Raw genomic sequence first — 17718 nt, 5'->3', positions numbered from 1 at the left:
AGTACTGATCCTTTCACCAGACTCCCTTATAATAATTATTCAAAAGCTAGTCTTTAAGCTAGCTATTAAAAATAATTATAAAATAATTATAATGGAAAATAGACCCCTGGCTTTTTTGTTTTAATGAAATTTTTTTTTTTTACTTTTTCTCTTACTTTTAATAATGTTCTTCATTTCTTTAAATCTTAACATCAACAATGATAAGCTACTGTTATCTTTCAACTTTTTTTACATTCCATTATGAGTTTCAGTAGGCATTTGACAGCATTTTTGTTTATCTGTAGAGTTCTCACACTTGGCATGCTATGTAAGGCATAAACATTGTCTTCATTAATGTTCTGGATATGTCAGAATTTGCTTTCAAGGTTGAAAATTGACTGAGGTGGGCTGCATTCCTCTAGGGATTTGTTACTAATCCTTTAAAAGGACGTTTCAAATATTTTGTTTTCTTTAAAGTATAAATGACTTCAGACAACTATCCTGAAATTGTGATTCAGTACTTTGTCTTGAAAAAGTCAATAACTTGCTGAAATCTGGTGTTGTTTAAATATCTTTCTTGAGTGTGCCTATCATATAGAGCATCTCAAAAGCTTTGTTTTACATGTTTAAATACACTTCAGGCTGCTGAACGACCAGGCTATTAGCCACAAGTTTTCTGAGGAATTCACTACAAATATTCAGCAAAATAATTTAATATATTTCGTACTTTACCATTTATTTCATCAGAAGCAACTTGATAAATACGCATTTTTTTTCCTGCGAATTTGACATAGAGGCCCTGTTTTTAGCCACTAAATGAAGTGGTGATACACTGTGGTGTATTCAGCTGGTTGTGCCATTTTCACACAACCAGAACTGAAATCCAGCTGGAGAAGTATAGCACTGGCAGAGGTAGTGGTTGACATTTTTGATTATTTTTTCACTAGGTTTTCAGCATTCATGCTTTGGGGTAGGAATTCAGGCCTCAAGATGACAGTGGATCTTCATGGGAAGAGAACTCAGTGCCTGAGTCTTCTGGGCCCATACTTTTGTACATTTAAGGAAATCCTGGAGTGTGGCTTTCTGTGTGTGATGCCATTACCTGCAGTTAGATTCAACTGAGCATTGCAAAATTATGCTTTGTGCAAAGGTGTAAGTAGGAACAATGGCAAAAGAATTGGCTATATGGAAGATTTCAGATTTCTCAGTTTGATTTTTGGAACCAAAGAAACCTTTGAAGGAGCAAACCCCAAACCCAATGGATTCCCCTTGTACTCGGCCTTGGTGAGGTCACACCTTGAGCGCTGTGTTCGGTTTTTGGGGCCCTCAAAACAAGAAATAAATTGATGTGCTGGGATGAGTACAGAGAAGGGCAACAGAGCTGGGGAAGGGTCTGGAGCACGAGTCTGAGGAGGAGCAGCTGAGGGAGCTGGGGGTGTTTACTCTGCAGAGAAGGAGCACAGGGGATACCTTATGAGACATGAGGGGGAATTCAGGCTGGACATCGGGGGAATTTCTTCACTGTTAAATGTTGTGATGCGCTGCCCAGGGAGGTGGTGGAGTCACGGTCCCCAGAGGTGTTTGAGGGAAGCGTAGATGTGGCACTCAGTGCCATGGTCTAGGTGACAAGAGATCAGTCATAAGTTGGACTTGGTGATCTCAGAGGTCTTTTCCAACTCAAAAGATTCTGTGATTCTATCATTTTCTGGCCTCTTAAAAGAAATTCAAACACAGTCAAAGGGAAAAATTTACAGCAAAAGATTGTTTCTCAGCAAAAGATTATTTTGATGGCATTTATGGATAGAAGTTTACTTTAGGTGAAGTTTTGCTGTTTTGACAAAACTTTATATTTGGGAAAAGCAGGAATAAAAATATATCTCCAGTCATCCTGCAGTGAATATCATGTTGATAGCTGTGCAGAGTAATTCAGGAGGTGATATTTATTGCTTTTTCCCTGAAAGCATATATTTCATGCTTTTCATGTTCATTCACTTAGCTTTATATTTGAATAAAAGTATGTATTGAAAAAAGGGTTGGGATAGACAAGTTTTCAGTTAGGAGTTATTTGATTTAAATTTTTTAAACTGTGATAAAATCTTTTCATTTATACTGATCTGTACTTTTAAGTAACTGTACACAACTTTTTTTTAAGTTGAATTTAAACTTCCATGCTTCCTTATGCAACAAAAACAAGGCAGTGTTGTTAGGTCAGTAATAAGTTGTAATTCAGAATATCTGGACTTTTTGTAGTTGTCCAAACTTAATGCCATACAAGAAGTCAAATGTATTAAATGGAGTAAAAGCTGTTTTAATTCAAATTTTGAGACCATTAAAATATAATAAGAATAGGGAAACTAAACTGCTTAGTAATAATTTTTTGTTTCCCAGTTAATAATTTCTAAATTAATTAACCACTAAATTTTTAAATACCAACTTATTTCTGAGCTAGCATACATCTCTTGCAAACACCTAACATTCAGATTCATGAGGGCGGTTTTGATGTTTCATTCTCCCTTACATCTGAAACAGATTTACAATCATCTTAAAGAGTACGATTTCAGACAGGTGTTTTGAATCATCATATTTCTCTCTAAATCCAGTTTGGGAACAAGAAAAAAAAATGGCAATATCAGTTGCACGAGATGTCTCAAAATGGGCCCAGGCCCAGCGTAGGAGTGCTGCTGACTGTGGTGTTACAATACTGGTGATGTCTCAGAGTTGAGGAATGTTCTCTGGCATAGCTGAGAAAACCCCTGGTCCTACTGAGAGCTGCTGTTTCTCTGGCTTCCCAATAGCCCTGCAGAAAGGAGGATCCTTTTTCCCTTCTCTCAGCATCTCACATGTCTCAACATGCAGTTGATCAATATTGGATTCAATCTCACACTGAAATCTGGAAGTGGAAGTTAGTTTAGAAGCGTGGTAGCAGGTGACTTTGAAGAGTCTGGAAGAATGTGGGGGCAACCCATCTGAAATACTATAAAGAGAAAGCATTGTCTTTGATTTTGTGTTTTTAAAAAAGAACAACCCCAAAATGACAAATATCTTTAGAACTATCATTGTGGATGACTATGATCATCCAAAGGGATATTTTGTGTTTTGTTTCCCTGGATTAAGCTTTGGAATAAAATAGGCTAATGTGCTGTAATCATGCCATGAATAGGTGAAATCTTTGACACTGATTACTGACAAACCTACAGGTGAGGTAAAATTTTTCTGCACCAATATGTCTAATGTGTGAGTTATCAACACGTATGTGAAGAAAATACATAAAATATGTAACCATAATAGTGTTATTAGAGTTTATATAATGTATCTACATAATTGTGAGTCCTAGGCATTGTCACTCAATTGGGAGTTCATTTGGTCCCTTCAGTGCAGCTAAGAGTCCTCCTCTGGTTTTGGTGCACTCTTGTTTTTCTCCAAGGTCTGTTTTCCTGTCCCAAATGACAAACCAGTGGTTCACAGCCAACAAGATACTCTTCAGTCTGGGATGAAACATGATCGAGGACAAGGATGGAAGGCAGAGGCAGCCTGACTGCCTCTCTCCTTTGTTTCCTAATCCTCCCTCCCTGCTCAATAGAAAACCAAGCCCTGGAACTGCCAATTCTGATGTGACTCACAGCAGCCTCAGTCCCCACACGTTCCCATTTACTCTGTCTTTTCTTCTCAAGCTGCTGACAGCAGATCAGAGCTGTCAGGCCTGCCTTTGTAGGGAATGCCATCTGCCAGGGAAGGAAGAGGACAGGGCAGAAGTGATTGCTCTGACCTGTCTCACATCTTCCCGCTGTGTCCCCACTCCTGTGTTTAACCAGCGGTCATTTTCAGTACCTTTCCAGCTCTGTTGTCCACAGAATTATCCAATTTTCATCAAATCCTTTTACCTTAAAATAGTTCAAGTATCTGTTTCCCTAGTGGTCTTCCAGTTGCTCTTTACCTCAGCTCCACTCACCATTTGCATCCTTGCCGTAATCCTGTGCCCCTTCTTTTCCCTGCTGCTCTTGACAGCCATTGCAGTCCAGTGCAGCCCCCACGGTGTCCCGCCCTGTGTGCAGCTGCCTGACCCCCCTGCTTCCCTCATCCTGCACTTTGAGCTTGCTGTGGTCACTGCCAGCTTGTCACATCCCAATCTCCAAAGAGGAGCCTGAGCCTTCAGACACAGCTCAGCCATTCTCAGTCTTCTTGCAGGGTACTTTTCCATGTCATCCCAGGGTAGAAAATACCTCCCAGCGTTACTGCAGCTCTTTCAAAGAAAAAAATAACCTAAATTATGTTTTATGTAATGAAATAGACTTTATTACCGTTGTGCTTGTTTTTGAATATAGTGGAGTTGCTGACTGCGTCACAGTTAATTTTGCATTATTAATGAAAGTATTTCTGTAATTTCATTAATGTTTCCCTTAAGGGAAAATACTATTCCTAGCTTACCAGTTTGGTGTGGGATGTTGTTGTTTTTACTGAGGGAGTTTTAGTTTCAGAAGTCAGTGCTCTAGATACTGACATCTCAGACTATTCCAGTATCCATCAAATTCAGATGAGATAAATATCTTACCAGGAAGCTCAACTGAGGGAAAGAAAAAATAAAACTGACCAGTTTCTTACCCTGGGAACATTAACTATTGCCTGGGGTTTTATGTAAATGTCAGCCTCTTACATGGCGCAATATAAATATTAATATTTTAAATTTATATTCTAGCTAATTTAATGAATAACCAGGTCAGGACTTACTTATGCTAACTGCTGCACAAACCAGTAGCATGTGTTCATGTAACAAAGATTGAGTGTAAAGCTGAGTCTCTTGAAAATAAGTGGTTTTTTCAAGAGCAATTTGGAGGAATTGAATTTAGTTTTGGATTAAGAAACTAAAGGATGACTCTTACTGTTGTGACTTTTGGCTTCTTTGTTAAAAGTGATTATTTCAGTGAGCAACGCTCTCTTAGCATCTCCTGGGAAATATGTCTTTAGGAACTAAAATGAAGAATCAGTGCTAATATCTGATCAATGCACTATTTGCCTTTTTTTTTCTCCATTCCCATCAGGCAGAGTATTTAAATAACTATAAGATAATGTACAGCTTTCCAGAAGATTTTTTTTGCTTACAACTCATGGCTTTTTCTGACCTAATCACCTAATATGTCCAGAATTACTGCTGAATAACGCACAAAAACAAACCATTTACACCAATGATATATAAACCTTTTAAAAATTATTTTTGTCCTTTATTTATTTAGCTTGTTGCTACAATACTTCAACTAACTCCTGTTCAGTTGACCAGGTCATGAATATTGTGTAAATTGAATGTCTGTAGCTTCCCATGTTTGGGTTACATCTCTCTGTGTAAGAGCCAGACACAAGATCAGTCTGGATTTGAGGCATTTTTAGTACAGCTCCCATTTAATCTCTTATTTCAAAGTGACAGACAGACATGGCTTAAAACTCCAGGCGCTCTGTCATTACCCTAGGTTTTTTTTTCCATAAGTGTACAGTAAATTACTGGTTTCTGACATCTCCTGATAGTGTGGTAGCTATGACAGAAATGCAATTGTAATTCATGGTGTCTTAACCTTGAAGTGTTTTTTGTTGCTGTCTTTTTAGTGGGAAAAATGTTTTGTGAATGTCTACAGATTTATTTTAAAAGCCGTGGCCCACATTTTGTAATCAGATTTTTTTTAAAGCAAATTATTTTATTTTATCCCAAAATATCCCTTAGTGGGAGAAATAATTAAAAGAAAAATATGTTAATAATTTCATCTATCAATGAGATTTCAGTAGTGATTAGAGGAAGGTAGTAAAAGGATTCCTTGACATGGTGATGTAAACTGCAATAAGAACAACTTCTTTTTCAGGGAACATCACTGTGGTTTTGTGGTGGGAGTGATCAGGCAGTGTTCAGGGCTTTTCCTTGCATTTCCCTCTTGCTCACCTGTTTTCCACTGTTCTCAGAAAAAGAAATGGAGCATTTCTCTTCATTGGGGAGACACTGGATAATTGCAGGTTCTGATCCATAGTGAGAGCCTTGCTTGTCACATTTTATGGTATCTATTGAAAAGAGCTGGACCCACTCCCAGATCAGTGTTTGGAACCATTTACTGTGTCCTGAAATGCATTTCAATAAACCTGCAGTCCCCGGTGGGCATTAATCAGCTGAAGTGATGGTGCTGTTACGTTCCAAATACGCGCTCGTTTTCCTCCTTAGTGTGCAAATTCTCTCTTGCTTTTTGTTCATAAGGGTGGCATCCTTTTAAAGGAGCTATGACTGTGCAAAGTAATGGCAGGATTTAGGTGAAAAGTGTAACTTTGTTTTTCTAGAATATGTGTTTAGTGCTCAGGTGTTAGAAATGAACAGCTGCTGTAAATAAAACTGCGTCACAGGCCTGCTTCCTCAGTCCACAGTGATACCAGTGCTGTTCTCCAATCAGTGTTTCAGAAATGTGAGTTAAATCAGTTCTCTTACTCTTTTGCTTTATAGCAAAGTAGAATTAGACAATGCAGTTTCTGTTCTGATACAACTATTTTTGGAAAATCCAAATAGGCACAGCATTGCCATCTTTACTAATTACTTTGTGTCTTTGATTATGACAGGACGACTGCAAACTCTGAAAAGGAAATGCCACAATAGTTGCTTTTTAATATGCAGTTCTTGTAGGCTACAAAGCTCAAAAATCAGGTGTTTTATTGAAGCTGCACAAGGTAGTACACAAAGAGCAGGAACATTAAAAGAATGGAGAAGTTGAGAGGAAGAAAATGAATGGGACAAAATCTCAGTGGATCTTCCTAGTTCTGTTGTTTTTCCTTGAAAATTGTTTGTTGTCTGTGCAGCAAAGCAAACTCAGTAGGTTAAGTTACCTGCAGGTATAGGGGCAGAAAAGCCACTTTCAGAAAAATACTTTGATTTATCCTTTAGTTATTTTTGCCCTGTAGCATGATGTGATATTGTTTCGCAGTGTGTGCTTGAAATAGCTCTCAAAGTCTGCTTGTCTCTGGAGTGTGTATGGTTTGGGTCTTCCATCTTCAAAAAGGATAAACTAGAATTTAAGACAAGGAAAAGGTGAGCAAATCTTATGAGGGGAAAACCAGATGAAATTAGATTGGTGACTTCAAAGAGCAGCAACAACACAGAATCCAAGAGGCTAGTAAAAAAAGGAAAAGGTTGCAATTTGCATGTCAAAGGCATAAAATTCCAAGAAGTTTGTGGAGAGATGTGAATTATATGTCACTGCCAGCATAGGAAGAATGAGGTATTTACTATTTGGGAGTATGTTTAACTGAGGATTCGGGAAAGTTTTTTCACTGCTACAGCACGAGACTTATGGAACATCTTTCCAGTCAACTTACATAAAACCATAAAGACACTCCCCTCCACTTTCTAAAAGGTTTCTGAAAGAAGTTAAGTTGGTACTGGAAACACTGGGGAATTGGGGAAGCTCTCTGATTAAGTATAATTTTTTGCAAGGATCACCTAACACTGCTTTTCGACTTGTGGTTTTGTTTGTTAGCGTTTTACTAATAACTTTGATGGCAATTAGGCCAGTTACTCAGATCTTACATAGGATTTCAACAGTGAGAAAGAAAGAGCAAGGTTCTTGTGCTCTGAAAATCAATGTTAAATGCAGTATTTGTGGAATGGAAAAGAAACAAGGCCAAGAGTATACTGGCCCTTAGGAATTTGGCTAAGGATACAGTCTGTCACGCAGTATTTTATACTACTTATGATAAATTACTATTTAGATATATAGATCTTGGGAAATGAGGTTTTCCATATCCATCTGGGCTCAGGTTTAGATTGACTGATAGAGTTTGTTCTAATAGCTCAGAACATTTTTGTTTTCTCCCAAAGGAGAATGTGTTTGTACACAAGGAGTACACATAGTGTTTGAATCCCTGATATCAGCAGCTTTCAAATTTAAATACACTCCCTGCTGTTTGTCAGTAAGTTTTGGTTTAATATGCTACCAAAAGGATATTTTAAGGTGGGAATAAAGGCAAATCTTAGCTTCTATGAGTTTGTCATTTCTCTAATGCAAGTTTTCTTTGAACCTTCACATCTGTTTATGTCATTGTTGTAGAAATTGTTGTGGCACAGTCCAAGGAACTGGAAACATGATTTCATATAATTGTTCTTTTAAGCAGCAGCATGAAATAATTAGTACGGTGTACTTTAATTGGTGGCATCCAATTGACTTTTTATGAAAGACTTGAATCATAATAAAAGCAGAGAACACAAATCTAACCAACTTGTGTTGGTTCCTATAACCAGTTGTAGTTCCAACTTGTAGTTCCTATAACCCAGTGCTGTCCTCTTTGGGGAAAAGAAACAGCAGCTCTGTTGTATATTTAATGACAGATCCAGTATGTTTTAGGTGTTCAGCTTTTGGAGGTTTGGTGGTGGATTTTTGTTGTTTTTCTTTTTTTAATCAGATATCTTCTGGAAAGGATTTTTGACAGGAAAATTACAGGATTGGTGCCCACTCTGAGATTTATGTTGATAATTGAAGCTGCTTCTTCTCAATAAAACGTAAATGCAGCTTAAATAACTGGCTAAAAGAAAAGGAAGATCAAAAAAAAAAAGTGTAGATATGTAGAAAGATTATAACTTGGTTGTCAAGGCCATTATACCCTTCAGGCAGTTGTCACTAAATCTGTGGTTAATGCTCACTCTGTGCCAGTCAACAGATCACTCAACTTTTGTCCCTTTCTGATTTAAGCAGTGTTGTGAAATTTGCTAGAGAAATGTTACTTTATAAAATGCTAAGATTAAAAAAAAATAATAATTTAGTAGACATTTCTGTCATTTATGTTCTCCAGTATTATCCAGCAAACATAAAAGATATATGTGAGCATTCCTGGACGATCCTGAAGGATTTTTTTCCCCGGTCAGGGATTTGAGTCTCAGTTTTCAAGAAAGTTTAGAGGTCAGTCTTTATGCTTTCATTCTGTACAGTGCTTGAAGTACATGTACAGCCAGTTAAATGTCAGTGTGGAAAGCCTGCATACAATATATATCTGAAAATGGTATTTCATTTATTTGTGGTCTGGGCCAGGCTGACAGAAACAATAGGAGGCTTGTGCTGTGTTGTGTGCTGGCTAGCTAGCATTGCCTGTGAAAATATAAACATGGTACATGCTAGCATATGTCAAAACTTTGGTTTTTAAAAGACTTCTTAACTACCTTTTAAACATCTTACATTGAAATTGGCTTTTTTATTTTTCCAGTGTGTCTTAGAGTAATTTATTTTAGCTCTGTAATCCATTGTTTCAATGCCTTCCCTTGGGAATTACATAGGAAGTGAGTAAAAATATAAACAAAACAAAGTTTTTAATCCCTCTCTAGGCATTTTTATCTTGGAAAGAGGGATTTGAAATTGGCCAGCCCACTTGTGAGGGCAGAAGTATTGAAGGAGGGGCTATTCACAAAAGCTGTGTAAAAGTTTGGGATGAGTAGACACAAATGCAGCTGTGCAGTGACTGAGATGTGTTCTCAGGGAACACAGGAGTCTACTAGAGGCTTTTTTAGCTGCTGCAAAAGACCAGGGCTGGTTGGCACAATTTTCTTTACTTGTGCTCTTAGCTCTCTTTTCACTGGGTTTGCCTGGTGCCAAATCTCTTGGAGGTGCTGCTTAAAATTTGGCTTTGGTGTGATGTGCAGGGGTGTGTAGCCAGCAGAGGGATTTGGAATCTCCTTGACTTCTGTTCTGTCTACCCAAACCTTACCTGGAGAGTAGGCTTGTTGCTGTTTGAAATGTTTTCTATTGAATGATCAGTAATGTTCATGTAAAACTACCCTGTTTTACTACATACAGAATGCAAATAAACTTCAATGTAGTCTGGCCATACTGACAGAGATTTTTGAGTGTGTGGTAGTGCTAGCTGATTAGTTGAACATTTAATTATCTTGAGGTGAAGAAAACGTGAAATGAAATGAAAATTGTACATTTTAGAATACTTATATTTTATATACGTAAATATATATACATAATATATATATAAAAGTGACATATTTAGCATATATTTAAAACAATAGTCCCTGGACCTCTCCTCTTCTTGTCTCCTTTCCCTGTTACCATATCAGTTTATGATCTATTAACCTGCAGTGAATAGATGTTGTGTTTCTTTCTGGTGCTTCGCAGCTGTTCAAACCCCATGTTATTAATGTTAATAAAGAATCTTGGCATCTGAGATTTTAATAATCAGGAATTACTGACCCAAGAGACTAATCTTTATCCATGGCAAAGTTATGCTTCAGGAAAGAGAGGAATAAAGAAAACAGTAATTTGAATTTGAGTCAACATTTTAAAACCTGAGAAGTTTTGATAGCTGTTTATTCCCAGTCTGGAATTCTCGGATACCCAGTAGTTTGTCCTAGTCGTCTGTGGTGTATATCTATAAGACTATTACTGGGGTTGTATGTTTTTCTGTTGGGGTTTTTTGTTTGGTTTTTTCCCCCTTTGTTATGTGTTTTCTTTTTGTTTGGTTGAGGGGTTTTTGTTTGTTTGTTTTCATTTTGAGTTTTCAGGGTTTTTTTCTTTATGCAAGTAATCTGCTTGAATTTTGAAACAGTTTGAAATTGAATGCTTTTCTAGAAGAGCATCTTGTTTAGAAATACCTTGTCTAGAAGAGTATCTTATTTGCCTGTAACTTTTCTTTTATGCTGGATACTCTTGCCTCATGTTTTTTTCTGGATTGGAGACATCTAGAATTTTATAAAGTAAAAACTTGCCCTGATGTATGAGGCATAAGAAGTATTCAGGCCCTCCATGAATTTATACTTCTATGGCACTACTTAACAAGGAACTTAAGAGACGATAGTACAAGTGAAATATAAAGCAACGCTGGAAATGCTGGAGTTACTCTGTAGGCATTGCACGAATTAATGGCCTTTCCAGAAGGTTGCTTGAGGTTGGCTATGGCTTTGGGTTATGGATTAGAAGTACCAGTTCTGCTGGTCAAGGTTGTCTGATCTCTGTGGGGTATCTGTAGGACTAGTTTTTGTAGTTCTAGATACGCATATGCATGTATGTATAAATTCATGGACATGAATAGATCGATGTAAAGATTGATTGATTTAGGAATATGGCTGTTCACTAATGCTAGGTCCTCTGTTGAAGAAATGCTTTTGAACGTACTTGGGAGAACCTTGCACGCGGTGAAGTGCACTAGGGTTTTCTTTTGTGTACTTTAGGACGTTAATAGCTGCTCTTATTAAATGCTGTGCTATGAGATGATGGTTAAGCACTTGTTTTGCAGAACACCGTGACTGTACCTGGCAGTGACTCCCTAAGACAACTTTGCGTTTTCACCTTGCAGGCTCCCGGCTTCGACAGGAAGATTTCCCGCCGCGCATCGTGGAGCACCCCTCCGACCTGATCGTTTCCAAAGGAGAGCCAGCCACCCTGAACTGCAAAGCAGAGGGGAGGCCCACGCCCACCATCGAGTGGTACAAGGGCGGGGAGAGGGTGGAAACGGACAAGGATGACCCGCGCTCGCACCGCATGCTGCTGCCCAGCGGATCTTTGTTCTTCCTGCGCATCGTGCACGGGCGCAAGAGCCGGCCGGACGAAGGGGTCTACGTGTGTGTGGCAAGGAACTACCTCGGGGAGGCCGTGAGTCACAATGCGTCGCTGGAGGTGGCAAGTAAGTACATTTTCCTCCTCCTCCCCTTCGGTAACAGCGGCTCGCTTTGATGTTGTTTGGAGATAAAAATAAGTGTGAGCTGCCTCCGAGGCAGTGACTTAAAAGCACTGAAGGAATTACACGGTTAATTATTATTTATACAGAGATAGGAAAGTAGAAGGAGAGTCAGAAGATGTATCGTATCACTGGAGAAATTCAGATGATTTTGTGCGTTGTCGCTACTTTTATTCCTCCGTGAAATTATGATTGCTTTATGTTTGTTAGATTTTGTATACTTAGTTTCAATTTACACGTTTCTTTTCCTCTCTAGATAACCGTGCAATTTACAGTGTGTCATAGGAGGCAGGATAGCCAGGATTTCATCTAACAGTTCTAATCTGATCTAATTGTTGTTGCGCAAATAAACACTAGAAAGAAGAATGGCAGATGTAGAAACACAAAGTTATTTTTTTTTCTCTAGAACTGACCCGCAAAATTATCTCTCTGGTTTTAAGTATTCGGCCAACGGAAGGAGCAGTCAAGTATGTTCACATCACTTTGTAATGCTTATCTCTTCCTGTGTATCCTTTCAACTCTACTTGTAGAGGAAGAGAGCATATATTAAAGTGGTTTAAGCATTTGTATGAAGGTCAAAAAAAATCCATTTTGGGGGTACTGAAGTATGAGAGGAAGCCTTGCAACTCAAAGTTAGGTATCTATTTTGAAGTGGCTTTTACAGGCTTCCTTTGTAATGTGTAGCAATTCACCTGGTGTCCTGTTGAGGAGCAGCACAGGACGGTGAGTCACTCTGAAAACACTGATCTCTGTTGACTGAATGATTCATGTTGTTATGAGCTCTGAAGAGGCTCCTATCTCTTAGATAAGTTAAGTGCCACCGTTGGTGTATAATTTTAGAAGAAGGGTTAGGTTTTCATAAGTCTCAGAGAAGGCCAAGGAAGTAGACTATAAATTTGTGCATTTGCTTGAGCCCGCTGTGTAGTCTCTCACATTCAAGAAAATCCCAAGGACTTTCTTAACTACACCAAAGAAATCTCAAGGCTCACATATAACAGTGTAGATATATATGATTAAGATCATGCTGTTTCCTTGTTAACCACTTCAAGTGATAAAGGTAACCAGTGTCTGGGTAGGTGGAAGTGTGCTTATCCAGTGAATGTGTAACCTGTTTGAATCACACTCTGACTCGTTACTCCCAAATGCTATAAATGCTATCTTAGAAGTGTAATTTTGAGGGGGCATTAATGGTTGAGAACTTGATTTTTATCTAATTGCTGTTTCATTTATAGCATTTCATGTTGGTTCTTAGGAAGGGTTTTAATGTTCTGTGCTTATTTTGCCTTATTTTGGTTTGTGATGTGCCCTGAAGCAATGTGTGAAATGCACTCAGTGTTTCTGTGATTGCCACCACTTCTCATCAGAACCCTGAAACATGAGGAGGACTTCAGTGACTGATGCACTGTGGCATGCATCTATTCAACTGTACATAGTTATTAAATGTGTTTGTCACCCCGGCTCAACTAATTTCCTGTGATTATAGTAGAGAGTGTTACCAACAGAGTCTGAATGCAAAATATGGACATTGGCACAAATTTTTTTAAGAGCTTCTGCCAACGCTTGAGACAAAAAAAAATCTTCTTAAAAGTATGTAAATGTACATCATTTAATAATAATGTAGCATTAAATTGTTAGTCCTCCTCAAAATGGATCTCACTTGCCCTGATAGCAAGGGCTTTTATTAAAAAAAAAGCCACCTCCAATGCTGTAAACGAAAAAAAAAAAATATAATCACAATCTGTATTTGGAAATCAGATTTGTAGGTATAATGATATACAGTTTTAGTTGCATACCAGGACATCGTAGACAAAGAATTTTAACAGTAAAGGCTATTATTTTAGTAGAAAGATAGTGATGTGACAGTGCAATTGCACCAAAACACTTTAAATAGCACAGAAGAGGTGAGGAACAAGGAAAGAGCTGAAATGAAAGCTGGTGGAATAAATCTGCATTAAATTAAAAAGCTCTGCATTTAATGCTATCGTCATTATGAACTACTGGAGCTACATTCTCAGCAGATTGCTGCAAATCAGCAAACTGCTCTGTTTAGTTTTCAGTACACCTGTGCTGAGCACCAGAGCATTTACATTTGTATGCCTGTAGTCATACACAGTTGCTGGTTTAGAAATCTTTATGTATAGTTTAATTTTTGTATGCTTACAGACTCCAATTGCCTTTGTTTGGTTTCTACTTTCCACAAAGTACGGAAGATGATTGAGTGCTCTTTATATCCTTTGATGCTACAGTTTTTGCCAAAAACCTTTTGTGAAACAGGGAACAGCATCATGTTTTGCAGTTTGCCTCCTAACTGTGGCTGGAAGAGGCAGCTCATGTGTGTTTGTTTCAAAATGTGATAGGAAATTTATCACTTTTTTCCCATCATCTCATATAGTAACCCCTTCAGTTGGATGAAGTTCCTTCACTTTTCAGTGGATGTTGTATACTTGACTTTAGATTCAGGTTAATACTGAAGGAAATTAACATGACTGTTATGCCTTCATGCAATTGTTTTTCAACTTTGTAAGCACTTCTGAAGGTCATCTTTTGAGATTAATCTACAAAGAGAATTTGTTGCCTGTGTAATCAGATGGACATCCTTCTTAGGCACACTGTGCTTAGATTCCACACTTGCAAAGAAGGAAATGTAGTGGGATCTCAAATCTACGAAGATTTCAGAAGGTTGCACTGTATTAAAAGCTGTTTTATCTTTTTTACATACCTGTGTATTTTAAGAACTTTCAAAACAGCTTTAGATTTGATTACCATAGAGGAATAGGGATTTAAATCAAAATTGAAGATGGTTTTCCCTCTGCTTTTTCACTTTCTAGTCATCAGCCTCTCCTTGGTGACTTGACTGACATTTGCATGTCATTTAATCCAGAGGATGCTGCATTTTCTTCCACTGATATATATCTAAGTAATGACAGTGTTGGTCCTCAATTACTACCATTGAACATGACCTAAATAACATTTATTATCGGCAAATTGAATTAAATAAGTCTTTCATTCAATCTGTGACTCTTGTGACCCTTCCAGAATGTTTGAAAATGCTGTATGTCTACTCACAGCCTTAAGGATTTTTTATATCTTCTCTATAGTCCTACTTTATTTTATATAAAAATATTTGTGCAGCTGTATTTGCTTAAGTTTCTGCAGTAATTACTTTGAAACCATGCCCCATCCCCTAAAAATCCTTAAAAACAAGGTGATCCTCTGGCTGGTGAAGAGTGGTAGATTTAGGATAGCACCGTCCTAAATCTACCAAACATGTTCTTTAGCCAGCCACTTGATATTTCAGGAATTAAAACCTTTCAGACACTTTGGAGACTAGTAAAACTACTCTGTGTTACACAGCTCTGTGGAAAAAAACTTTGCAAGTCAGTATTGCTTGACATTTTCTTTGTAATTTAGAGCTGTCATATCTTCATGAATGGGAAGGAGATAAATTAGCATAAACGGGAACTCAAATGTGAATCACAAGTCAGTCAAGTAAGCGATCTAACTCCTGATGAACTGGGGGATTTATTTTTTAAGTTGACTGGTTTCATCTGTATTTGAAATCCCATTTCCACCAATTTTTAAATGGACACTGGCTGTCTGTGTCCAGAGTTGATCTGCAGAAGCAGACAAGCCCAAAGGGGTGAGCAATGGGATAATCAGGTAACAGGCTGGAGGCATCCTCCCGTCTGAGGCTGCTCCAAGCCCGCTTCCCTCCCTCTTCCTGACTTCCTGAACTCAGCCTTTTGATCACCCGAGACCTCCTTAAATTAGCTCCATGTTTTGTTTTGGAGCAATGGAACTGGTTTTGGATTACTGCCTACCAGCGACACGTTCTCTGGTGGTGAAAGGTCCTGAAGAATGTGGAAAGGGCATGTCCCTGTCAAATCAGAGCTGGGTAATTCTCTCCATAAATGTCAGCTTTTACAGGTGGGAGAAGAAAGTGGAATCGCTTCATCCTCAGAGCAAAGGCTGAAGACTGTTTTGGCTATCACATAAACAGTTGGAAAACAAAGTCGTTTTTCAGAGTAGCGAAATAGAAGCAGTTTGGACAAAGTGCATTAGCAGACTGGAAAGTGGCTGCAAGCTGCTTCACGTCTTTGAATCTCTCAGGATTGTCTGCTGAATGGATCCACCTGAGGTTACCAGTGTGTGATAGTTTCATTCAAGTGTTTAATTTTTTTCCCTGTTATTCCTTTTTGAGGAAAATTGTATCTGGATCTTGGGGATGTCTGATAAGTAACAATTTTGTAGAAGCCTGCTCATCTTGAGAGTGGCAACAGTAGCTGCAGTGGTATATGTTCATCTTCCTTTCTGCACTCTAAAGATTTTTCAGGCAGTTAAGAAAAATCAAATGCAAATGAAGTTGGTTATGTTTGCTAGTCAGGGACTCTGCAAATCTGTTTTTCAAATTGTGTTTCTCTGAGACAAACTTACTTCTCTTTTGTCACAAAAGTTCCTTCCCCTCACCCCTTGCCGTGTCAGAGTGAGGTTTTAGAGAAGGGGTATATTTATGACCAAGCTATTTGGCATGATTTTTTCATGAGTAGCTTTATCATGTGTATGTCAGCATCATAACGTAATTTCCAGTGCATACTAGATGACGGCTCTAGTTCTAAAAATGCTTTGTAACAGTTTTAAGATTATAGAATCTGAAGATCACTGATGACTTTGCTGTAGTTCATTTTCCTGTTACACAGAATGTGAGCTGCTCAATTAGCTGAAATTTTTTTTTCACTTACCCTTAATTTTAGGCAATATACAGCCTTCCTGAGTTAATGTATGTATTAAGAAATAAACTTACCGATTTAAGAAAAACGAAACCCTAGAGATTTAATAAGAAAACAACAACATCAACAAAAAAACAACCTGGAGAAAACTAAAGCAGTAAGGCTTGACTGGAAATGCCTTAATTTATGCTTCTACCTGTAAGTTTGGTATGGCAGAACTTCATTCTACAGTTATGTCTAAATATGTTATTTAAGGAAATTTCCATGGTTATTATCTAAAATGCAACTTGTATGTATTTGGAAATTTGTAAGATTAGTTCTTAAAAGTCTTAAAAATCATGAGATTGGTATTTTAGGGTTTTGGTTGTTCCATGAGGATGTTTAGAAGCCTCTTGCATACTACACCTGAAGTGCTAAGATTCAGTAGATTTTGGAAGCAGACTAAGAGGACTTTTCATGTGTGTCAACATATTAGAGCATTATAGTTAATTCTGTAAAAAAAACTATTCACAGGTGAGTTGATAACAATGATACTTAAAAAATGGAAATTTTTCGTGGATGCTATTACATGAGACTTTCAACTACTGTGAAAACAGAGCACATCAATAAAAGATCCCTATTCAATGCAGTTATCTACTCCTGCCAAGATCAGGGCAAAATAATGCACACTTGGTCTGCAAACTGTTCTTACATGTCTGTGTTTTCCCAGAAACTGTGCAGAACAGAGGAATTTAGGAGTACAGTTCTTGATGGGTTAAGATACTGTGAATAAACAGATTATTCATAAGCTGATGAGTAATTCAGGATGTTATGGTGGCCATGCTGGGATGGATGATTAAGCAAAATTAGACATGTTATATTGTTGCCAGAAATCGCTGTGCAGCTCAGTGAACTCATAAATCAAACAACATGGTGGAAGTCATTTTGTGGAATGGCAGCTCTGATGGGTAAAAGATTATCTAAAAACTTGAACCAAAACTGGGGAATTTGGCTCTTCAAATGAGGTGAAGGCTTTGCTTTGCATGTTTTGTCATCAAGTTGTTAGTTTCAAAGAAAAAAAGGAATCAAAATTGTTCAGTTCGAAGGGCCCTAGTATATGAAGCATGAGCCTGAGACAAGTATTTAAGTATTTTTCCTGAATCCAGCCAACGTAGTGAATTAATACCAAAGATGATCTTAGTTTTGCTATTCAGAAGCCTGTGAAAGACAACTTTGACTTGATAACATGAAGTTTAAAAGCAAATAAAGACAGATGTCCTAATTGCATGAAGATGGAAAAGGACATTTTGATACTGCAGTTGGTTTTCAGTGTCTGGTGCTTGTTTTTGTC

The 17718-nt window shown here is 37.9% G+C and overlaps 1 protein-coding gene across 1 annotated transcript in view; it reads left to right on the top strand.

Moving 5' to 3' along the window:
* ROBO1 (roundabout guidance receptor 1) overlaps positions 1-17718 on the top strand; it is a 684115-nt gene that overhangs the window by 422344 nt on the left and 244053 nt on the right. Inside the window, exon 4 of the mRNA XM_063393929.1 lies at positions 11281-11607. Coding sequence (XP_063249999.1) covers positions 11281-11607 — 327 coding nt within the window. The remainder of the gene's footprint in view (positions 1-11280; positions 11608-17718) is intronic.

This window comes from Prinia subflava, chromosome 3 (assembly GCF_021018805.1).
Source record: "Prinia subflava isolate CZ2003 ecotype Zambia chromosome 3, Cam_Psub_1.2, whole genome shotgun sequence".
NCBI classification, from domain to species: Eukaryota; Metazoa; Chordata; class Aves; order Passeriformes; family Cisticolidae; genus Prinia; species Prinia subflava.
This window is presented reverse-complemented; position numbering and strand designations above follow the sequence as displayed.